This window comes from Lygodium microphyllum, chromosome 18 (assembly GCF_053477565.2).
Source record: "Lygodium microphyllum isolate KBCC chromosome 18, Lygodium_microphyllum_v1.1.10, whole genome shotgun sequence".
NCBI lineage: Eukaryota > Viridiplantae > Streptophyta > Polypodiopsida > Schizaeales > Lygodiaceae > Lygodium > Lygodium microphyllum.
In genome coordinates, this window is record NC_141152.1 from 142,347,795 (window position 1) to 142,373,559 (window position 25,765).

Here is a 25,765-nt window from a genome sequence, read left to right on the forward strand (position 1 = left end):
TACATTCCAATGTAGCTGTAAATGCTACCTTATATTCAGCTTCATAGCTAGATGTGGCCACAATAGACTGCTTCTTGCTCAGCCAAGAAATGCATGAATCACCAAGCATAAAACAATTGCCACTAGTAGACACCCTCATGTCAAAACAACCAGTCCAATAACTATCAATAAATGCATGCAAGTAAAGAGTAGTGAGAAAAGACCCAATGTTTGAGTACCTTTGAGATAACAAGAGGCATGTTTGACTACTTACCATTGTATAGTACCACGGCTATGCACAAAGCATGCCGACTAAGAGACCTCGAACTAAATATCCGGCCATGTATCACACAAGTACAATAAACATGCAACAGCCTACTGATAAAGAGGAGCATCAAAAAGTTCTCTTGCATCCTTTAGAGTGGAGATAGGCTTGCAGTCTTGCATTTGAAAACACTCAAGAAGCTACCCAATATACTTAGACTACTACAAAATAATTCCCTTCTTAATTGCACTAAACTGTATGACAAGATAGTAGTGCAAGTGGCCAAGATTTGTCACGTCAAAAGCATGCTGGAATTCAGCTTTGAAAGCTGAAATATGTGTCTTGTGAGGTTCAGTTGAGAGCATGTCATTAACATAAAGAATGAGAATCAAGAGGCCATCCCCATCTTTGCGAATATAAAGTGTGCTTTCAGTGTATGAATTACTAACTTCATGAGCATTCAAGTATGCATGTATCTTCTCATACCATGCTTTAGGTGCCTATTGTAAACCATAGAAAGCCTTATGCAAACGGCACACTTTGCTTTTTAACCCTTTCTGAACAAAGCCAGCAAGTTGAGTGACATAAACCTCCTCATGAAGAACACAATTCAAAAAAGTAGTATTCACATCCAACTAATGCATATGCCAATCATAACGAGCAGCTAAAGCAATGACACTGTGAATGGTGATGATACGTGAAGTGGATGCAAACATCTCATCATAGTCAATCCCATGCTATTGGGCGTTACCTTTAGCAACAAGACATGCCTTATAGCGATCAATGCTAGCATCAAAACTGAGTTTTAATTTATAAACCCACTCAGTACCTATAGCATGCTTGCCAGCAAGTAAGTCACATAACTCCCATGTGCCATTTTTATCAATAGAGTTTAACTCTGATTGCATAGCTACCATCCAATGTTCATTTTGTAAAGCAGGTTCTTCATTGCATGCAGTAGCTACAAGTTCCTGCACAACCAAGTTAACCTATGCATGGTGAGTGGTTGCTCTAGTTCTACCAGGCATAGGAACGCGGGCTGTTTGCTGTCCTATAATGTATCTAACAGCCATCTAGGGACTATTTTAGCTTCCCGAATCGCAGCCCTCTCATCAGCTACTTCATAATTAGCAATGCCTTGATCAATGGGCTGAAAATCAGGCTGTTGTTTAGCATGTGTTTGCTGCTGAAGCTGCTATAAACCCTCAATAAGTTACTGAATTAAGCAAAATCAGGTGCACTTTGCTAAAATAAAGGCAACAAACTATCAAATATATCCATAGGCCCCACATTGGGCTGATTTTTGCAGTCCATGAAGGGCTAACCAACATGTTCAATGAATACCATATCTCTACTAACAAAAATCTTGTTGGTAGAGGGTCGATACAAGTAGTACCCTTTACTTTTTGTGCTATAGCCATTGAAGATGCATTTGACTGCCTTGTCCTCTAATTTATTTCTTCATGGTTGTGGCACCAAAGCCCTTTGGGATGCTTGCAATTAATAAGAACCTATTCTTTTGGCCAATCCAAACGGATATACACCATAGCAATCTTTGTTTAAGTGCCTTCTATGCTCCTCTTCATTCTTCAAATGCACAATCATGTCATCAAAGAATGCTTCTACAAATGTCCTATGTGGTCTAAAGATTCTATCCATCATACAATCGAACGTAGTAGGAGCATTCGTAAGCCTGAATGGCATGACAAGAAACTCATAAAGCCCAAAAGATGTCCTAAATATTGTCTTTGGTACGTTGTCTTGATCATGTGCATATCTAATGGTATCCACTTGTCCACTCATCTTGGTCACTTCTGGTCATGTTGTCCTTTGTCCCTATTTTTGGGTCCCATCCATCTATTTGGTCCGAGATGCCACCCAAGAGTATTTTAGGGTTTCTTGCCTATTTATAGACCACTTGTCTGTTGGTCATCATCACTTCTTGTCTTCTCACTTGTAGCACACTCATTGCACCTACACACTGGAGCACGTGGAGGGGCTGATCATTGTATTCAGCTTTCATCCAGTATTCAGCTGAGTTCTCTCTTCACTGCCTTCATCCTTTCATCTTGCTGGAGTGTTCCTCTTCTGCCGCCATCTCTCATAGATACTGCTTGCAGAAACAAAGCAGCTGACAGTCTCATTACAGCTTCCAAGCTAAAAATGGCAGCAGCTGCAGGTTGTCCACCAGTCACATTAGCAAACACAACAGTGGCATCTCTTCTTAGCTTTGAACCTACAAAAGCCTTTGTTTTAGCTGAAATGTGAGGAACAAATAAAAAGATGCACCTAAGCCATATACCATGATGGAGATGTGAATTGCAATGAGTTCATAAAAACAGAACCAAACACTTGCACACATGACAAGAAAGCAGAATGAGCAACAACAGAGGAGCTTGCACCAGTTGGACTGAAGAGAGTGACGAGAAGTGCTTTTATAAATGCACCACTGATCAGTGATCAGAACTCAACCAAATCTTCAAAGAGATTGCAAGAGCGGGTGCCTTCGTGTATGCAGCACTGATCACAACTAGAGAAATGCTCAAAGTTCCTGACACTCACACAAAGCCTAAATTTTGTAGGGCACTTGAAGGCAAAACCTCCATTCCTAACTTCAATGCCTGCCTAGACTCCTCTGGATCATATTACATGTCGACATGGCCTAGGAACCATCGAAACTCAAGCTTCTAACAAGTAATAGGTCAAGTAAATAGGTGCACCTCACCTCTCTACTAGAAGGCACCTTTGCAGCCTTGATACAAAGCTGTCTCTATCGACAGATTTTTGACATCCTGCGATTTGTTCCAAAGTGGTGTGCCTTAAGTGTTACTCAGCTTGTTGCACAACACAATTTTGCTAAAATTTTGACTATTCTTGCACTATTCAGTTCCATCTCTGCAGTAAACTGTGGCAGGACTGCTACTGAATTAATACAACAAAATGACTCACTTTAAGAAACTGTTCACATCCTTTCATAGGGCACTTTCCCAATAAGTAGATACAAATATCACAAATAAATAAAAATAGTTCAGTGCTTATATAGACCAAAGGAATTACATATGCAGGGGCATGTAGAAAATGCTTCGCTGGTAAAAAGAACAGACAGCTATAATGTAAGTCAAGTTTAGTGCTTATACCAAAAACAGCATGGACAATAAAAGCACAAAGACCTCTACAAGCCTATACCAGTGCCTTCTCCTTTAGGATAAACAAGCTGGCAATGTATGAAAGCTTTAAGAATCTAGATAATTCTCACTTTAATAACCTTAAACAAGGTCACCATTAGTCACATTATAGATAATATTCCCAATTCAACTCATAAGACTTGGGTAACTCTATTGTATTTTGTGTTGTCATAAGACTTGGGTAACTCCATTGTATCTTATATCTTTCAGTCACAGTATAACAGAACATTTTCTGAATCAACACACTCAACAAGTACTTACATCATGGAAGCGGGTGACGTGTGTGCAAAATGAGAATATGAACCTACCCATTGATAGAAAAGAAGAGCAAATATCTGAGAAACAAATGACTGGCTCCATAGTTGCAAAAATAATGGCAGGATAGCTTTGCCATCATCAGGCGTTTGTAAGTAATGTTCAGCAAATACTTCATAGAAGCATAATGGAGGTTTGCTGTCATCATTATTTTTAATATTCTCCAAACCATAAAGAAGTTCTGCCAAGTCAGCAACAAGAATCCACTCTGAGCAAAGCCCAATCCAGTTCTCTAAAGGTAACATACATGAACATTTTGTACCTTGAGCGCGTGCATCAACTTCTAAAGCGACATCAGTAAACAGCTGAAGCAATATGTCTCCTCTCTGTGCCGGATTGTCAACTGCCTGTAGACAAACAAAATAACGCTGAAAAAGTGCAGAAGCATGCTCATGCACAACTTTTTTTTCAAATAAGAAAATTCCATCAATGAATCCCCTCAGGATAAAGTATCCCAAAGCACAGTACAAAAATAACCCTCAAGGGACTTTTATAACAGAAATAATAAAATTACAACAAAGGGAAAGTCTTTTTATGGCTGCACCTCATGGTCCAAATCTACTAGGCACTAATACTACCAATGAGCTCCCGTTTGAGACTGAGCTAAGAAAGGCATTACAAACTTAAACCATTCAATTAGCTCTTTAAAACAGCCCCAGAACATGTTATTATCAAAATTTCCTAGAGTGTATCCGTGACCCATAAGCCAAACCTTATTTTGGGAGGTCCCACATCTATGCATTCATGGCTGCCCACCACTCAGCATTCACCCTTTCTTGTAGATTGTTGGTGCCCTGTCTAGTACTGTCTACACCCTTTCTTTAGGCAGATACTTCAGTTCCTGCTGCTGTCTACCAGGCAGGTGCCTGCTTCTGGCCTCCACTGCTGCCACTGCCGTTGGCGACCAGTCCACAGCCTGTTTGACACAGCCATCAGCCTGGTGACTGCTGCAGACCTTGTGTTTGCTGCCAGACTCCTGCTGCACAGTGTCTCTAGGACCTAACAGTTGCCTATTTGCTGTTGTATTCACTGCCTGATCAGTCTGATCAGACATCTTCAGCCCTGCATTTTTGGGATAATGCCGCCTGCATAGTTGTTCTCCGCTATTTACAGCAGCTGGTCACTAATTGGACACTGCCTGCTGCAATTTGAGATCCATTCACAATACAAAACACTCTCAACTCCTCTCTCTACCCCGGTCCTTTCAAAGACACAAGAGTTCAAGGTTTTGTATTTACTCTACATAGAGTGCTTACCGAATTGAGCATCATATTATTCATTCTTCATTATTTCATCTTCATTGTCTCTTAAGTTACTCTTCACCTCAGTTCTATTATTATCACTTTTTGTGCTTTATTGTACATTTGTGTTTATCTTTTGTGTTCAAAAATTTCTCCACCAACCATAAAAAATACGATACCCTCCTCGGCCTTTGGCTATCCCATAGGCGGCGCCAGAAGGTCTGTTGAAAAGGCTCTGTGATGCCATGCTCCGCCCAGTGCTTGCTACGTGACGGCGCCCAATCCATATCCTCCTGCATCAGTATGTGTCTGCCAATCCCGGCGGTGTACTCCAAGAACCTCGGTGGTTTCTTGGCAACCGCAGTGGCTGGCCATAACCACTCTCCTAGATCCCACTCCAGTTCATCAAGTGGTCTGCCCTCCCAGATCCAGAGACGCCACTCCCTGAGCTCCTACCAAAAGACAAAAGGGTCCAACTGCCATGTCTTCCCTTGAAGGCCAATCACCCAGATCCTCTTCCACGAAAGGACAGCTATCCCCTCATCCTCCTACCCTCTGTCAAGAGCCAGACGCCCCCCCTCCTGTACGGTGAAGAAGATCCCAAGTGGAGCACTGCCCCCTCTACTTGCCACCTGTAAAGGGATGTCTACTAGTAAAAACCTAGCGGCCCATACATCCTCGAGATCTATCGGCTCTCGTATAGAGGGAGCAAGCCACTCCTAAGGTATTATTGCGTCTATCTTCCTTCTCCTCAACTCCATCCCTCTCTCGCAGCCTAATACTCACTGCAGTACCTCCTCGTCCACCATCATGTACACCTCCCGCCATGTCCTGATGGTACGAGCAGGGCTAGCCTCCCAACCAGCCCACTGGATGTGGGGGCGCTCGTCAATCTATGCCCCTTCCCAATGTAGTGACAGATCAGTACAAAGATCGAGACAGTAGGTGTTCCTTAGGCCCGGAGAGACAAAGAGAGTGGGAGAGAGCAAAGCAAAGAGTGTGCACGATTTTTGGTACAACGACGAGAGTGTACCTTTAGGTTTTTAGATAGATATATATGTGTAAGTACAAGTGTTAAGGGTGTGTTCACACCCGAGCACATTTAAAGGCACGAGGGCCTTTATTTCCAACAACCTCCCACCTAAAGGCAATGTGCCTTAAGAGGAGAAAAGAATCAACTAAGTCTAGGTATGTACAAAGCTGAAATACATATATCTATCCAACTCCCATCATCTGTTGAATGAGCAAACCGCTCTGTTGGAAGACCCTTCGTGAGAAGGTCTGCAGGATTATCATCTGTATGCACTTTGACAAGCTCAATGCTCTTACTGTCAAGTATATCTCTAATGAAGTGGTACTTCACCTGTATGTGCTTTGTCTTTACATGAAAGACACGATTCCGTGCTAGCATGATAGCACTCTGACTATCACAATGGAGAACGGATGACTCTGTGATGCCAAGTTCTCCCACCAGACATGAAAGCCATAAAGCCTCCTTGCATGCCTCAATGGCAGCCACATACTCTGCCTCTATAGTAGACAATGCAACATACTTTTGTAGCCTGGAGATCCAAGAGACTGCTCCTCCTATGAAAGTAAACACATACCCAGAAGTGGACTTTCTGCAATCCGCATGACCAACATAGTCTGCATCCGTAAAGCCAACAACAGATGCCTTCTGCTTTCCAAAGCACATGCACAACTCTTTTGTGCCTTTGAGGTATCTCATAATACCTTTCACTGCATCCCAATGCTTTTTGCCAGGGTTTGCCATGTATCTGCTAACCACTCCCACTGCAAAGGCAATGTCAAGACATGTAGCAACCATAGCATACATCAAATTGCCAATAGCTGAAGCATATGGTATCTTGGTCATTTCAACCTTCTCATCATCAGATATAGGGCTGTCCTTTGCATTGAGTTTCACATATGGAGGCAATGGAACCTCAATTGTTTTCCCCCCCTCCATATTGAAACACTGCAAAACTTTGGAGATATACTCCTACTGAGATAGATAGAGCAATCCTTTTGGCCTATCTCTGAGTATTCACATACCAAGAATGTGATTTGCATCACCAAGATCATGTCAAAGCTGCCATGAAGACTTTGCTTCAGTGAATCCAAGGCATGAGTATCCCTGCCAGCAATCAACATGTCATCAACATATAGAACCAAGATAATCAGGCTGCCATTTGTTGCCTTCTCAGTATACAAGCAGTGATCCACTTGACTTCTATGGAAACCTTGAGATTGCATAAATGTATCAAACTTATGATACCATTCTCTTGGTGGTTGTTTCAGCCCATACAAAATCCTTTTGAGTTTACATACCATCTTTTCTTTCCCTTTTTCAACCAAACCTTCATGTTGATGCATATATATGTCCTCATGCAGATCACCATGTAAGAAAGCATTCTTTACATCCATCTGTATGAGCTCCATATCTTTAGCTACAATCAAGCCTAAAATGGTTCTCAATGTAGTCATCTTGACTACAAGAGAGAAAATCTCATCAAAGTCAATTCCATGCTCCTGTTTGTACCCCTTTGCAACCAATCTTGCTTTGTACTTTGGTGAAGAACCAGAAGTGACCTTCATCTTGTAAACCCATTTGCATGGAAGTGTTTTCTGCCCTTTAGGCAACTGCACAAGTTCCAAGTGCCATTTTCTCAAGAGATTCCATTTCCAACAACATGGCTTTATACCATTTCTTGTTGTCCTGTTGTTTGTCCATTGCTTCCTTGAAGCAAGACGGTTCACCACAGTCTATCAACATTATGCATGCAATCTTCTTGGAAGATAACATCATTGCTACGTACTACTTTCCTTTTCTCAGGATCCCACAGTCTATACCCCATTTCACCCTTGTCACCATATCCTAGGAAAATGCATTTACAAAACTTTGGCTCAAGTTTGCTACGTTTTTCTTTACGAATGTGCACAAAAGCCTCGCAGCCAAACACTTTAAGGTGAGCATATGAAGGTGGCTTGCCTGACCACGCTTCTTGGGGAACTCCCCTCCCAAAGACCTGTTTGGTGACTGATTAATTAAGTGTACGGCTGTCATAACAACCTCTCCCCAAAAATCATGGGTTAATGCAGCATGAGACAGCATCGTACGGATCTTATCCTATATGGTCCGATTCATACACTCTGTAACTCCATTTTGGGGTGGATTATGAGGGGCAATGAGCTCCCTCTTTATCCCTATGCTATCACAAAACGCCTAAAAGGCCTTGGACACATATTTTCCACCATTATCAGAGCGAAGACACTTGAGTGTCTTATCAGTTTGATTTTCAACCAATGCTAAGAATTTTTTAAACTTGTCAAGCACTTTATCTTTGCTGCGAATAGGATAAACCCATACCTTTCGTGTAGCATCATCGACAAAAGTGACAAAATATTTATTTTTCCCTAAAGATAATCCTGGCATCTGGCATACATCTGAATGTACTAACTCTAGAGGAGAAGATTTCAAAGAAAGAGACTTTTTATGAGACGTCTGTGCATGTTTACCATAAATACAAGATCACAATGCTCAAAATCAGCATAACGAAGACAAGGTAAGTAACCCAAACGAGAAAGCGCCTTCATTCATGTTTGAATCATGTGTCCCAACCGGCCATGCCACAAAGAAACGCTTGGCTACTCAGTCACGGCAACAACATGATCACTCACACTAGATACATGAAGAGGATACAAAGTATCACTTTTACAACCTCTAGCAATCACTCTAGATCCCTTATAGATCTTTCATTTTCCATCACCAAAGGTGGTATGAAAACCATCATCATCTAGCTGCCCTGTGCTAATCAAGCTCTTCTTGAGTTGAGGTATGTGCTGTACATGCTAAAGTGTAAAGACAGAGCCATGTTGAAACTGTAACTGCACACTGTCAATACCTGCAATGTCACATGCATAGTTGTCCCCAAGATGGACAACACCATGTCGACCCCCTATATAGGCAGAGAACCACTCTCGATGAGAAGTGACATGAAAGAAAGCATCCGAATCGAGAATCTAGGTATGCATGTCCTCATCTATATCTGCAAGTAAAGTATATGCACCAAAGTATGAAGAGACCAAAAGTATTGTCCTCACTGTCATGAGTAACTACATTCACCTCTTCAATTTTGACCGTTGCTAGGACCTGGTTAACCACCAGGGCTCGGCCGGCTAGTGAGAGGCGAGCCGTACTCCAGTAGGTCAGCTTCCTCCGAATAGAATCGAGAACTAGAAGAAACTACTGGGTGGGAGTGATGTCGAGTCCCACCTAGAACCCTAGGTACCGAATGGTCTGCCCTCTGCTCACCCATCTAAATCCCAGGTGGACTCCCCACTTTGTGCTAGAGTCCGGGTCTGTGAGGAAACCAATTGACTTTTGCCAGTTGATTTTCGCTCCCACTGCAGAACAGAACACCTCAAGAGCTAGCCTCACTCTCTCCAACATCAACTCATCGTCCTCTGAGTAGAGTGTCGTATCATATGTATACTCTGAGTCTAACAACTCAGTCTCCTCTCTCACTGGAAGTCGGAGTCTACGTAATCCGCTCACACGTGACCTAAGGAAGTGAGGCATCACCTCTGCAAAGAGTAGGAACAGGTACGGGGCCAAGAGGCAGCCCTGCCGGACCAATCTCTCCAACCGAAACTCCTCCCCTCGCCTACCACCTATGAGAACCCTGCTGGTGGCCGATCTGTAAAGTGCGGAGACCCTGCGAATCCAAGCCTAGGGGAGACCCAACCTCACCATGGTGCCCTCTAGGAAATCACAATCCACCCTGTCATAAGCTTTCTCGAAGTCCAAGAGTAGTACGGCCAGTTTTGCCCACTGTGCTGAGCCCACTCTGTCGCCTCAAAGAAGGTGAATACATTGTCGAGGATGCTTCTATCCTGGACAAAGCTTGTCTGTGTATCATGGATGATATCTGGAAGCACGGGGCGTAGTCGCCTACCAATCATCTTTGCCAGTGCCTTATAGGCCACTGACAATAAGGTGATTGGTCTCCACTGGGAAAGCTCCAACCGCTCTCCTCCTTTGGGGAGAAGATTGATAAGGCCTACCGAAAGGCTCCCTGGCATCTGTCTTGAAGTGAAAATCTCTTGGAAGGCCATCAGTAGGGGATCCTTCACCACTTCCCAGTAGGTAGTGAAGAAGGCCTTAGAAAGGCCATCCTCTCCCGGGCATTTCTGCCCGTATTGTGTATGGAAAGCCTCCTCCAGTTCCTTCTCTGTGAAGGGGGCTAGGAGGGAGCATCCCATCTCCTCTATGATGAGGGACAGAATGTGATCCCAAACTTGCTACCTACATCGTTGTCCTCTAGCTAAGGTTGTCTCTTGCTGCAAAAGGCATCTGTAGTAGTCGGTGGCAATCTCCATCACCTCGTCTGGGCTAGAGCGAGTCCTCCCGTACCGATCTCGAAGGCTGCGTATCTGCTCTCCTGAAGTGAGAGGCTGGTACGCTTGGAAAAACTCCCTACACATCATGCCCCCTTCCACGCCCAGAAAGCTGCTGAGGTGCAGAAAGAGAACTCTAAGTGTCCTCTAGACTAGCAATGGCTGCTCGCGTGCGCACCTCCTGTGCATTGAGGGTGGGATCCCCTGGTGCCTCCTGTAATAATCTCTGTGTGGCTGCAAGGTCCCACCGGAGTACTCTCTCCTCCTCCCAGCTCTGTTGCTTGGCCTGTATGGCTGTTCTTTGCATACTTTGGACCATTGCAATGTGATTGTGCATGGGAATTTGCATAGGATCCCAAGGTTTGTCATGTCAAACTCATCACAAGATGTCTCAAGTCCGAGCAACCTCCTATGAGTCACTTCTCATGATAATCAAGTCATTTATATATAAGATGACTAAGACACACCTATCACCCACAACCTTATAATAAAGGTTGGGGTCATGATTTGATCAATGGAAGCCACTCTATACGAAGAATTGATCAATCCTCCAGTACCAAGCCCTACGAGCTTGCTTCAAGCCATAACGGACCTTCCATAACCTATAGACACAATCCTCCTTTCCCTACACAAGAAAACCAAGAGGTTGTGAGACATAAATCTCCTCCTCAAGTATGCCGTTCAAGAAGGCAAACTTCCCATCCATTTGAAAGATAGGCCAATACTAATGCGCTACAAGATCCAAAATAGCCAAAATAGTAGACATACACGCTATAGGTGCAAAAGTCTCCAAATAGTCTAAACCTACCCTCTATGCAAAGCCCTTAACAAGAAGCCTAAGTTTGTGCTTCTCCAAGGAGCCATCAGCCAGGTACTTGGTCTTAAAGACCCACTTCACACCAATCACCTTCTGCTTGCATGGATGAGGAACCAACTCTCGAGTCTAGTTATGTCCAATTGCATCGAGCTCCTCCTATGTAGCACGGTGCCATACATCCTATGCAAGAGCCTCATTAGGCATAGTAGACTCATGATCCTGAAGAATCTACGACATGAGGGCATAGTTCACGCAAAGTGATCTATCTCGCTAAGCTTGTATCTTGGCTGACCTAAGAGGACCTGAAGGAATCACAAGGAGTGAGTCACTCCTACATCCTCCATGAGCCAACAATACCACCGTGGAATGGTGATAGGCTCATCCTCCTACAAGGAAGACCAAGAGGCCTTCAATACCTGCAATGCACCTATCTGGGATAGGAACTCCCCTCACTAGGTTAAGGTACATTCATCTCATCAGAAAAATAGGGCTCCTCCTCAGGTGGCTTAAAACCCTCGAAAGACACCTAGGGGGTTGGCGGCTCAAGACCCTCGAAAGACACCTAGGGGGATGGGGAAGGAGTAGAAATACTTAATGTAGAAGAAATAGAAGGATCCATCAAGGGTGGAAGAGAAGTGAAAGAGGATAGAGGGGATGGAGGGGATGGAGGGGGAGGAGTCAAAGACAAAGGAGGGGTGCCAATAGGTAACCTAGAAGGAAGGGAAGGGGTTGATGGTTGGGGGGTCAATTGATGACGAAGAACCACCTGCACAAGAAGCACCATCAATCGGATCATTAGATGTCACAACCTCGTCGAAGATCACATCCCTGCTCACATCAATCTTTCGTGTCTTTAGGTTGTAGAGCCTGTAGTCCTTCATGATAGTGCTATAGCCCATGAAGATGAGTTTCTTTAACTTCAAGTAAAGTTTTCTTGCCTCGTTTCTTCTTGTCCACATGGGCATTATCTTGCGATACAGAAGTCAGAGACCTGTACCACAATAGCAACCGCCTCACCCCCAAGAAAGAGAGAGAGACTCCTATGCTGCGACATCGATCAAGCCATCTCAAGTACGATCCAATTGGTGCACTCCATCACACCATTCTCAAATGGTGTGCTCAAATCAAAATATTCCATTCGAATGTTATGATCCTTGCAAAACTTAGAAAAAATGTTCAAATAAAACTCGCCGCCGGCGGGTTCAGATTGAACACCATAAACCTTGAAAGTCGTTTGTGTTTCCACAAACACCTTTCACTCGCACAAGTTGGAGTACACCTCGCTCTTATACTCCAACAAGTATGGCCACATGCATCTACTGAAATCGTCAATAATCAGCATCAAATACTTGGCCTTCCCAAGGTAGGTCATGTCCATAGGTCCACGAGTCGGTGCACACTTGTTAGCTTGCCTTATTTCTATATGTCAGTCTGTCGTCTCTTGGTTGTGAACTCTATTAGAGAATGATGGAGAAATATGAGCTTTGACTTAATTTTGTATGCTTTTCTTGTCTATTTCCAATCCCCCAAATGGCCGTATCAGCATTTCACATGCCCGAAAGTGCCACGTCAGCATTACTGTATTTTTTAAATGCAATCAAACTGTGCAAGTGGCCATATTTTGGCAACAATCGGCTAGTTTTGATGGATTCAGCTATTTATAGCTGATGTTTGGGCTAGGGAAAATTGCCTCTTCTTTTGCCCCTACAGATGCTCCGTTGGTGGCTACAATCTCCTCCGTCTCCAGCATGGACAACATGCTGCATATTCTCCGTCTCCACCACCATCTCCGTCATCGTGACCATCTCCATCACTGTCGTCGTCATCGTCTCATCATTTTAGCATGATTCAATGCCCTCATTGGCGCCTTGGGCTGCATGCAAGGACTGATCACTCCGTCATCATGACCATCTCCACCACCGTCTCCATCATCGTGACCATCTCCATCACCATCGACGTCATCATCCCATCATTTTAGCACGATTTGATGCCCTCATTGATGCCTTGGGCTGCATGCAAGTGTTAGAGAGTCGTTCCTTGGACAGCCGTGGGCAGAGCAGTACGGCCAAAGTGCCATGTCAGCAGTCGCAGAGGACACGTCAGCAGTACGGAAAGATGCCACATCAACAGGTCGGATAGGGTGCCACATGGCACAGTTTGCACAGTCAGCCAGCAGTTGCAGCAGTCGGACAGATTTATGTCAGTCGGCTAGTCTTTTTTTACCTTTTCTTTTCTGCTTTATATAGCAGTCCCTCAGCACATTGTGATCATATTCTGATCTTGAGATCTGTTGGCTGAGACAAACTATGCTCGGGCTAACGGAGATCGAGGTCATCAAGTCGGAGACATATGCAGATATTTCCTCTGTCCCCTTGTGTATTTCTACACTCTTATACAGCATACTACACTGCAGATTTTCTGCGTTACACTATCTCCTTCTCTCTCTCTTTTCTCTGTGTTCACTCTCTCTCAATCTATGTCCTACGCTTCCGCATCGCTGCACTCTGACATGGTATCAGAGCGGTGAAGATGGACTATTGAGGGCTGAACCTATCTGAAGAGGAAATTTTAGCACGACGTAAGGCTGCGTTTCCAGGATTCGAGGGCGAGTGGGAGGGCTGCGCATCGGATCAAGGCTGAAGCGAGCATGGGCGTGTGGGAAAGGAGTCTAATCGGTCAATTTGTTGTAGGTTATTGCTGTTCAAAGGGGAGGAAGGCTGCATTTGAGGCCTTCCATTGCAGATTTTACCTTTTCATCGCCTCTGGCGGGTAAAGGAGGTTTGGGCAGTGGAGGAACTAGCCCTAGAAGGCTGCATTTTCACAGTCAGAGAGGGGGCTGATTTTGTGTTTGTGCAAGTATTTCAAGTTAACATGTCTACAGAGACTGATTTGGAGTTCCACGCGATAATGGACAGGAAGGTGCCTGTCCTACCGGCTCTTCCATCGGATCAAAAGCTTTATGGTGACAATTACTGCATCTGGCGGGTGATGATGTTGGCCATTTTGGAGTCTTATGATTCGGCGGAATTGGTGATGGAGAAGATTAATAGGCCCTCGGTGAGGGATGAGTCCAAACTCTCTTCCAATGCTCGCATGGAGTTCACCAAGGCCCAATCTCATTGGGACAAACTAAATGCCAGGATTCGATATTTTATGTTTTTGTCTTGCACTACAACCGTGATAGCTCACATCGAGCACTTGACGGTGGCTCGTGAGATATGGCTAGAGCTCGATCAGATGTACAACCGGATGACCCTGATGAAGAGGGTTTCTTTGGAGGTGCAGATGCGGACCTTGTCCGTGAATAAGTCTTCTTCGCTTCGAGAACACATCAACAAGCTTCAGCACCTTCAGATGCAAGTTCAAACTGCGGGAAAGCCTATTTCCTCTGAAGACATGGCGATCACTTTACTACCCCAGTTGCCGCCACGATTCGGTACTTTTTATTCCGCCCTTATTGCATCAGGGCGGGAGTCGACTCTTCGGTGGAAAGAGTTGGTTCCTATGGTCTTGGACCAGGAGAAACAGTTGAAGGGACAGAATGCTTTCAAATCGGATGCTTTGGTTGGTCAAGCCTCTCAGAAGAAGGGGAAGGACCAAAAGAAGGAGGACAACAAATCCAAGAAGAACAAGGAGAAGGAACCGACTTGCCATATTTGTGGAAAGACCGGTCATTGGAAGAAGGATTGCCCCGACCAAGACAAGAAGGACACTAAGAAGAAGGACACGAAGGATTCTGGAGTGGTGGCTGCACCCTCGTCAGCTGCTTTTCTACACTTAGCAGTCATTGAGGAATCTACACCGAAGACTTCTGATGCTGCGATGACAGCTCCCCAAGCTCGTAAGTGGATCATGGACAGTGGTGCCTCCCGACACATGACTCCTCCCATTGGTGTTGCCCATTTGCGACCTTCGCGTGTGTGGGCAGATTCTCATTGGAGACAGCTCTTCTGTGTCTATTGTTGCATAGGGTGAGATACAGCTTATTCCAGACGGACGTGGTGGTACCCACACTTCCGAGGTGTTGCATGTGCCAGGTTTGGGGTATCATTTACTTTCGGTCCATAAGATTTGTGCTCTTGGCCTCTTGGTGGAGTTTGACAGTGATACTATTCGAGTCCTTGATCGTGGATCAAGGAAGGTTCTCTCTGCAGGGTATGAGGAGAATAGCGTCTACAAATTGAAGTCTTCTTCAGCTCTTACTTCTCTTCTTCTTACTTCTTAGACACAGTCTGAGCTATGGCATGCTCGGTTTGGCCACCTGAACTACGAGTACCTTCGGAAGGTGTCGCGAGGGTCCTTTGTCTAAGGTTTGCCGGACATAGTGGTGAGCCATCAGCCATGTGTCTCCTGCATTTGTGGGAAACTGCATCAGGATGCGATTCCCAACAAAGCTTCTAGACTGTCTACTTCACCCATGGAGCTTGTATCTACGGATCTTTGTGGCCCGATAAGGACCAAGTCCCTGAAGGGGAGCTTGTACTTCATGTTGATCGTAGATGACTACAGCAGGATGACTTGGGCCTATTTCTTGACTTTGAAGTCGGAGGCTTTCTCTCACTTCAAGGATTGGCTTCTCTTTGAATAGAACCGTTCTAGCCGGTAACTAAAGACCTTGCATTCAAACAAGGAAGGTGAATTTATGTCTAGTAAGTTTGCTCGTTTTTGTGCAGACAGGGACATTCACCAGGAGTTTGCTAACACCAACACTCCCCAAGAGAATGGCATTTTGGAGCGGAAGAACCGAAGTGTGATCGAGATGGCACGCACCATGATGGAGCACCGACAGACACCTCAGTTTCTGTGGGCCGAGGCAGTGGCTACCGCAGTTCACATCCTCAATCAATCTCCCACTTCGGCCATTGACAGGATGACACCTTTTGAGACTTACTTTGGGACTAAGCCTGATGTCTCTTATTTCAAGATCTTTGGGTGTGACGCTTATGTGCACATTCCGAAGACGCAGCGTGATAAGTTCGAGGCAGCTTCCCGACGATAGTTTTTTGTTGGCTATAGCTCCCAGTCCAAAGGTTATCGTTTGTTTGATCCCGTCAAGCAGGATGACTACACGAGCCAAGATGTGTGGTTCGTGGAAGTTTCCGCCACAGAGGGGGGGTGAGGAGCACCCCGTTCTTGGAGATCCAAGGGAGAGTTGGGCTCCTGAGACAGTTCCTTTGGAGCCAAAGCCTCTTGATGGAGATTCTTCTTCTAATTTAGAGTCTTCTCTTCCACCGGCAACTGTTGGGTATTTCACTCATGCCTCACTTACGCCTACGCTCACATTGGAGTGTCGGTGATCAGTAGGACACTGGGGCACTTTTTACTCTCGGTAGGAGAGGTTTTTTCCCCCTGACTTATGGTATTATTTCGTATGTGCTTATGACACACACTTATGGGCACTTACCGTGTTCGGGTGTGAATACCCCCCTACAACCCTAAGGTTTAAGGGTTGTACCTTGTACTTTCAGTTTATACTCTTTCAGTCTATTGCATTGGGTGTAGTGCTTCACTCTCTACTCTCTATTGTTTTCTATGCTGAGCTTCGATCCTAACCTCCACTCTCACGTTTGGTATCAGAGCATTGGCTCTGTTCAGCCGAGGTTCCGTTCAGCTCAGCTCCGCTCAGCCTGTGGAAGCTCCAACTCTGCCCATCGGATTCGACACGCCCTGTCCTACAGCACTTCGTCCTGCACTCGCCAAACAGCTCCCACCCTGCCAATGCCTACCTCGTCAGCTACTCATTCCGCTCCTGCCACCTAGACGTCAGGCACTTGCCTCTTCCTGCGCCGTTTCGAACTTGCGTCCACAACTCGCCTGTTTGCCCAACGTGGCCCCCTGTGCCCGTCACCAGCGTTGCCTACCAACTGCTACTCACACCCACGTCACCCGCTAGCTCAGCTCGAGCGCTGCCAGTCCCAACTCGTCGCCCAACATCCAGCGCTATCCCTACCCTGCGACGTCAATCGCCAAGCCCACCAGATCACCTATGACGTTAGTCGCCACGTCCGTCAGCTTGCCTGCAACGCCCGACGCCAGTCAACCAGTACCCATCGAAGGCGTGCCTAACGGCTCTGCGTTTTTTTTTCTGGTATTTTTTAAAATTTTTAATATCTTGCAATTTCTGCAAGCAGGGGTTCTTACGCAACAGGCACAACATTCAGAAACGTGTCTGAGACACATTAAATGCAATTTCTGGACACAGTCATCAAAATTTTTTGGGGCTTTTATGTTTTCCGGGAACATTGGCATACGCACTGCAATTACAGTCACTGACAGACTGTTTTGACAAACCTGAGGCAAGGAAATTTTGGGGATTTTGCTGGTACAGTGTTGCTAAAAACTGATTGCACGTTGGACTGCCCCATAACAGACAATTTTGACAAAGTGCACCTCTGTATACTAATTGAAGAAAGTTATTTCCTGCAATTTCTGGAAATTTTCACATTTCCAGTGAAGTTCTACTTCGACATTGCTCTTTTGCATTTTCGGTAATTGAAAAATCATGGCAAATCAGGAAGGAGGTGTTTTCACCTATGTATCCAAGGAGGACAAATTGGATGGAAATAACTATTCACTTTGGTCCTTCATGATGAAGTATGTACTTGTGGCAAAAAATCTTTGGGATTATGTCAGTGGAGAAGAAGCTCAGCCTGGAATTGTGGCTCCAGCTACTACTGTTAGCAGAGTATTTGTCAGCTCATGTGTGAGTCTGAGCTTGATCTGGGCTGGGCATTTTTATTAGGTATTTTAGTTTTTTTCTGGTGTGGCATTTTATGCCAGTGGAGCATTTTTATGCACCAGTCGGCCAGCATTAATGCTGTCCGACCAGCATTTATTGCTCCCCACTTTTCAGCCTATTTATACTCAGTGGCTCCTCCTCAGTCAGTATCATCATCATCAACTTCACCATTTGCAGACTCTGTAGAGAAAGAAGCCAGTGCCAGTGCCAGTGCCCACGCAGCCAGTGACTCACTGTTGTATGCGACTGTCTCGTGTTCAGATATATGGATTCCATTTCCCGTGCATACATCTGAGTTCTCATCTGTATCGTGTTCTTTTCTTTTCTCTTTTTGTCTTGTGTTTCAGCAGTTTATTTCAGCACATGTTTATGCTTCCATCGCTGCTCCACTTCTGACATGGTATCAGTTTTCAGGATTTGTGTTTCTGCTTTGTTTTATTGTTGATTTCAAGACTGTTTTCCCCTTTTCTGCTCTGGCGGCTGCTGCTCCTATAGGCGACCTGTTTGACCTGCGTTTTCTGCAGTTTTACCATCGCCTGCTGCCTACACACCCTCTACTGCCTGCGTTTTTCATCTGCAGCTGCTGGCCACAGTTTTTTACCTGTTTTTCTCCAGTTTACAGCCTGCATTTTGCTTATTCAGTGTCTCTCGTGGCTGGGTGACTGTTACTTCAGGCCGTTTTTGCTGTTTTTGGCAGTTTTTGACTGATTTTTTGACTTTCTGCAACAGATTTTATCTTCTATTGATCAGATTTTGGGTTATATTGCATGTGAACTCTCATTTTCTGCAGTCTGTGCTTGTGTTTTGGCTGTGTTTCCTCTCTAAATTCCATCTCTTCTCTACTTCTCTTCTTATCCTCTCCATATGGCTCCTCCGTGCACTTCCACTGATGATAAGTTACATGGACCTGATTATCTCACATGGAGTGTTGTCATGAAAGCTTGGTTTGTGCAGAAGCGGTTATGGTACATCGTCTGTGGAGCTATTCCTCGACCTCTCCGTCCTTTTCCTCTTCCTGAAGACTTTTATGAGGACAACCATGAGGAAGCGGTGCTCACATGGGACTCGGACGATGCCCGTGCTTACTCGGCGTTGCTTCGGTGTATTTCTAAAGCGGTCTTACCGGCGGTTACCTCCTATAGGACATCTCCTGAAGTATGGCAGAAGTTGCAAGAGATGTACGAGGCCCCTTCCACCATACGGGCAATCACACTTTATGGTCAGCTCCAGCAGATGAAGTTTGAGCCGAAAGATACTATTCAGTCTTTTCTTCTTCGTGTTACGCAGGTACAAGACCAGCTTCGGCACATGCAATCTGCTCTTCCCGAGGTGCATCTCGTCGGGACGGTCCTCTACAAGCTCCCCCCGGAGTTTGATGGAGTGGCCAATGCTTTGCGGGCGCAAACATCATCGACTCCTGTCAGTTTTACACATATGCCCTCGATGCTTCTTGAGCATGAGACATCCTTGAGATTACAGGGGCGGCTTCCGGCACATTATGGAGGCGAAGCTTATGTAGCTTTAGAGAGGGGTGACGGGAAGAAGAAGTCGAAGGCCCAGTGTTACCACTGTGGCAAGAAGGGACATTTGCGGAAGGACTGCAAGACGTTAGTGGCTTCCTGAAAGAAGGAGCAGAAGAAGAAGCGGGATGTTGACTCTACCGATGAGTTCTCTCCTTCATCAAACTCCGCCTCAGATCCTTTGACCAAGGTAAAGTCCAAAGCGCGGAAGGGATCCTCTTCTTCGGATCGCGGGAAGGGCTTGGTGGCCCCTTCCTCGGCTGCTTTCTAGTGGTGGTGATGAGGTCATCCCTCACGACTCTCTTGTGCCAGAGAGGGAGTGTGAGCGGGTGTTCAGATAGGGCAGCCGCGCCTCATCTATACTTTTATACAAGTGCACAGGTTCCAAAGAGGGACGTCCCTGACGCATCGACTTCAGTCTGGCGGAATCAAATCCTGGAGCTGGGATTGACATCCAGGTTCATGATGAGCTGGTTATAAGACAGAGAGCGGGAGGCTTTTGTCTGGAGCTCACATGAGGGGACACTTTGGCGGTTTGGCCAAAGGCGGGGACTCCATGGTCACCTATGTTCAGGGGCATTTTTGACAGGATGGTCTTGCATGCTACTGCGAGACATTGGTAACGGACACAGAGACACGCTATGATCTTCTCTATTTTCAGGTGTTTGGTACGATCGATATCAACATCACGTTCTCTCTGAGGCACCTTGGTGGTGGCTTGATCACCCACTGCTTGGGTATCCATGGTTCTACTTGGTGGTTCTATGTTGTATAGTTTCTGATCCCTTTTCATTGTACTATTGTATTGTATCAGATCACTCATGATCTGAGAGAGGGTGTTAGCAGAGTATTTGTCAGCTCATGTGTGAGTCTGAGCTTGATCTGGGCTGGGCATTTTTATTAGGTATTTTAGTTTTTTTCTAGTGTGGCATTTTATGCCAGTGGAGCATTTTTATGCACCAATCGGCCAGCATTAATGCTGTCCGACCAGCATTTATTGCTCCCCACTTTTCAGCCTATTTATACTCAGTGGCTCCTCCTCAGTCAGTATCATCATCATCAACTTCACCATCTGCAGACTCTGTAGAGAGAGGAGCCAGTGCCAGTGCCAGTGCCCGTGCCCACGCAGCCAGTGACTCACTATTGTATGCGACTGTCTCGTGTTCAGATATATGGATTCATATTTCCCGTGCATACATCTGAGTTCTCATCTGTATCGTGTTCTTTTCTTTTCTCTTTTTGTCTTGTGTTTCAGCAATTTATGTCAGCACATGTTTATGCTTCCACCGCTACTCCACTTCTAACAGCTACTCCTCCTCCAAGAGGACGTGCACCATGGGCACCTCAACCTACTCCACTTCAGCCACTTCCCCAAAGAACAGCAACTCAAAAAGCATGGGATACACGAGATGCACAAGCTTTGTCGTTGATTGCATTGGCAGTTCAGCGGTCAATCATCCCCCACATTCATTCAGCAGCTTCTTTACAAGAAGCTTGGCTAACTTTGGAACAGATGTTTACAGGCAAGAATGAGACTCATCTCTTTTCTAAAGAAAGAGCTAGAGACATTGAAAATGGATGAAGGTGATTCTATTCAGGATCACTTGAATAAAATTCAGGACTTGCGAGAGCAACTCATGAATGTTGATGAGTACTATTTGGATGCACAGATGATATCCACCACTTTGAACTCATTATCTCCTTTGTACTTGGCTTTTCATACGGTCTTAAACCTCACAATGAGAATTGCCGCGCAGCCAATCACTTTTCTTCAGTTAGTCAATTTGCTTCTAGAGGAGGAGCAAACACAGAGGAATAGTGGTGTGGATGCTATAGCCTCTGAGTAGGCTTTTATGGCTAGACAGAAGGGCAAAGGCAGCCAAGTGAAGAATGCTCCGCAGAGTTCTGGGACTTCTGGCACATCCCAAGCAAATAAAAAACAAGGGGGCACGCAAGCCAAAAAGAGAAAATGCCATTATTGTAAAAAACCAGGACACTACATCACTGAGTGCAGAAAGTGCATTGCCAAAGAGAAGAAAAAGGAGTCAAGAATGCATGTTTCTGATGCTCCTTCCATTGCTACGGAGTCTGCGTCCTTTGTTGCAGACAGAGACTATTGTTTTTACACATGCAGTTATGACCCCTCTTGGGTAGATCGAGCATTTAGCTCTATTAAGGATGCAGGCACTTGGTTTTTTGACAGTGGTGCTTCTAGGCATATTACATCTCGCAAAGATTTATTTGCACCTGTGCATGCAACTCCAGTTGGCAAGTCTGTACAGTGTGCCGACAATGCATCATACCCTGTTAGAGGTATTGGGAAGATTGTGCTCACAGCCATTGATGGCTCTATTCTCCGCCTACAGGATGCTTTATTTGTGCAAGGCATAAAGAAGAATTTGCTCTCTATCTCTTCTTTGGCACGTTGTCAATTGCAGGTCACAATTGATGATGACCGATGCATAGTGAGAGACAAAGAACACATGACTTTGGTCTTGACAGGCACTTTATGTCATGGGTTATACAAGTTGGATGCTCTTTCAGTTGATCATTGACATCCACTCTTACTCCTACTATAATACAGGCAGAGTTATGGCATGCTAGGATAGGGCATGTGAACTTTGGCAGCTTGATGCTCTTACAGCGTATGCAGATACTAGATGGATTACCTCTATTGGAGAGACCTCCTGAGCAATTGTGCGAAGGATGTATTTTGGGAAAAATGCATCGTTTCGTTTCCCCGTGATGTTGCTTTTCGAGCAACAGCCGGGTTGCAGTTAGTGCATTCAAATGTATGTGGACCTATGCAGACAAAGTCATTGGGAGGATAATACTATTTTGTGACTTTTATTGATGACTTTACTTGATTTTGCTGGGTCTACTCTTTGGTCAAAAAGTCAAAAGTGTATGATGCATTCTTGGCTTTTCTCGCACTTGTTGAAAACCAGTCTGGTTGTAAAATTAAGACTCTCCGTTCGGACCGAGGGGGGAAATACATGTCCTCTATGCTAAATTCTTTTTTGAAGCAAAAGGGCATTGTCCATCAATACACTACTACTTATACTCCATAGCAGAATGGGGTTGCACAAAGAAAGAATCGGTCACTCATAGAGATGGCCAGATGTATGCTAAAGGCAAAGAGCTTGCCTCACAGTTTCTGGATGGAAGCCGTCATGTGTGCTTGCCATGTTTTGAACAGATGCCCCACCAAAGCATTGAAGAAAATTACACCTTTGAGGCTTGGAACAGCCGGAAACCTTATGTTGGATACTTTCATACCTTTGGGTGCCTTGCATATGCACATATTCCAAAGGTACTCAGAAAAAGTTGGATAACAAGGCTATTAAATGCATTTTTATGGAATATAGCAGTGAGAGCAAAGGCTACAAACTCTATGATCCTGTTTCTAAAAAGGTGTTTGTCAGTAGGTATGTACTATTTGATGAAAAATCAGAATTGTCCCTGGCTGGTTTAGATACATATCAGGCTGCCCGTGATGTATTTGAAGGGCTGCTGCCCATTACATTTGGTGATTCAGCTGGAGTTTCAGCAAGTGAACTCAATGTTCAGCCAGCTACTCCTTTGGAAAATGCAGAAAATCAGCCATTAGCTGATCTGAATATTCAGCAAAGTGCTAAAACTGAAATTCAGCAAGATCTTATGCACAGTCAAGAGGCAAGACAAATGCCTAGATGATATTTACAGACTATGAAAGATAGTCATCTGGATGCACCCATGGCTGGTTGTACTAGAAGGCAAGCTTGTATGCATGATATTGCACATACCATGGAGTTTGTTATGGCAGTACGCACCCTTGATGAAGAGGAGCCTGAATGTTTTGAGGATGCACAACAGAGTGTGCATTGGATGGTAGCAATGAAAGCTGAATTGGATTCTATCACTAAGAATCAAACATGGGATTTGGTGTCTTTGCCATTTGGGAAGAAAGCTATTGGAACAAAATGGGTCTACAAGCTGAAACGGAATGCAGATGGATCCATTGACAAATACAAGGCAAGGCTTGTAACTAAAGGCTATGCCCAGAAAAAAGGCATTGACTATGAGGAGACATTTGCTCCTACCTCCCATATGGCAACCATCAGGTCTAGGGTTGCTTTGGCTGCTCATTATGGATGGACTGTGCATCAGTTGGATATTAAAACTGCATTTTTACATGGGGAACTTCATGAGGAAGTATATGTACAACAGCCCATTGGTTTTGCAGCTGAGGGCTTGGAACACTTGGTATGCAAGCTAAAAAAAGCTTTGTATGGATTGAAACAAGCTCCTAGAGCTTGGTATGCAAAGATAGATGCTTTCTTGCTTAGCCAAGGGTTCATAAACAGCTCATCCGAGTCTACCCTTTACGTATGTAAAGAGGAGGGATCCATGCTGATCATTTGTCTTTATGTTGATGATCTCTTGCTTACAGGGATACATGCTGATTAGATTTCAGCATTTAAACAAAATTTGCAACAAACTTTGGACATGTCAGACTTGGGGTCTTTGCATTATTACTTGGGCATTCAGTTCATACATGATGCTAGAGGTATTGGGTTATTACAATCAAGATACATTGGTAAACTTCTTGAGAAGTTTGGCTTACAGGATTGCAATCCAGTTTGTACACCAATGGAACCTGGACTTAAATTGTCATTACATGATGACAGTGATTTGTTTGATATACACACATATGCTCCAGCAGTTGAATGTCTTATTTACTTATACAACACTAGGCCAAACATACAGTTTGCAGTTTCAGCCCTGAGCAGATATATGCATCAGGCACGCATGTCACATTGGCAAGCTGTTAAGCGTGTCTTCCGTTACTTGCAGGATACTAGATCTCTTGGATTGCTTTATGCCAAGGGGAGACCACTGCAGTTACATGCTTACAGTGATTCTGATTGGGCTGGTGATTATGATTCACGTCACTCCACTAGTGGCAATTGTTTCTTTCTTGGCTCATCTTGCATATCTTGGCTTAGCAAGAAACAGTCCACTGTTGCCACATCGTCATGTGAAGCTGAATACAAGGCAACTTTCACTACCACAGTTGAATGCGTATGGATTAGATGGTTGCCTGTTGATCTGGATGTATCTGTTACGGAGCCTACTCCTTTGTTCACTAACAATCAAAGTGCCATTGTAGTGGCACAGAACCCAGTGTTTCGTGCATGCACGAAACACATTGAGATACATTATCACTTTGTCAGAGAGAGGCTACATGCAAGTGATATCAGCCTTGTCTATTGTCCTACCACCAGTAATGTGGCAGACATCTTCACCAAAGCTCTTCCTCGTGAGAAATTTAAAGCATTTTGCCATGCTTTAAATTTGATCTCCTTTGGTGGCGGATGATCCTTGTACACTTGATCACTCTTCACTCCAGGGGGGTTTGTTGGGTATTTCACTCACGCCTCACTTACGCCTACGCTCACATCGGAGTGTCGGTGATCAGTAGGACACTGGGGCACTTTTTACTCTCAGTAGGAGAGGTTTTTTCCCCCAAACTTATGGTATTATTCCATATGTGCTTACGACACACACTTACGGGCACTTACCGTGTTCAGGTGTGAACATCCCCCTAAAACCCTAAGGTTTAAGGGTTGTACCTTGTACTTTCAGTTTACACTCTTTCAGTCTATTGCATTGGGTGCCGTGTTTCACTCTCTACTGTCTACTATTTTCTGTGTTGAGCTTCGATCCTGACCTCCACTCTCACAGCAACCCCCGAGGAGCTTCCGCCGGTGGATGTTCCTGAGTCGCCAGCAAATGGAGAGCGACGGGGAAAGGTTCGCCCTCCTTCTCATTGGGCCCGTGACACCCTTCAAGATTCAGGGATCGAGGGGGTCCCTGAGGAGTGGGAACCGCAGGATGGACCGCGGAGATCACGAAGAAACCAGGCACGTTCTTCTGAGCTTGTTTGCTCCAACTATTGTTTGCTGACCCGTGCTATGCAGAGTCGTGAGCCCACTTTAGTGGAAGGAGGCTTTGCAATCTGATCATTGGCGGAAGGCCATGGAAGCCAAGTTGGAGGCTATTGAGAGGAATGGCACTTGGTCTCTTGTGCCTCATCCCTCTCACAAGAAGGTGATTGGTGTCAAGTGGGTCTTCAAGACCAAGTACCTTAGCGATGGTTCTTTGGACAAGCACAAGGCTCACCTTGTTGCTAAAGGTTTTGCTCAGCGCCTAGGCATTGATTTCCATGATACTTTTGCCCCCATTGCTCGTATGGCGACTATTCGAGCTGTTCTTGCCTTGGCTGGCCATAGAAGATGGACTATCTATCAATTGGATGTGA

At 45.0% G+C, this 25,765-nt stretch overlaps 1 protein-coding gene across 1 annotated transcript in view; it reads right to left on the reverse strand.

Annotated features, from left to right (window-relative positions):
- LOC148021463 (K-stimulated pyrophosphate-energized sodium pump protein) overlaps window positions 1-25,765 on the reverse strand; it is a 72,544-nt gene that overhangs the window by 23,523 nt on the left and 23,256 nt on the right. Inside the window, exons 2-3 of the mRNA XM_087699354.1 lie at window positions 4,007-4,091; window positions 3,738-3,925 (exon numbers count right to left, since the gene is read on the reverse strand). Of these exons, the coding sequence (XP_087555480.1) occupies window positions 3,738-3,925; window positions 4,007-4,091 (273 nt within the window). The remainder of the gene's footprint in view (window positions 1-3,737; window positions 3,926-4,006; window positions 4,092-25,765) is intronic.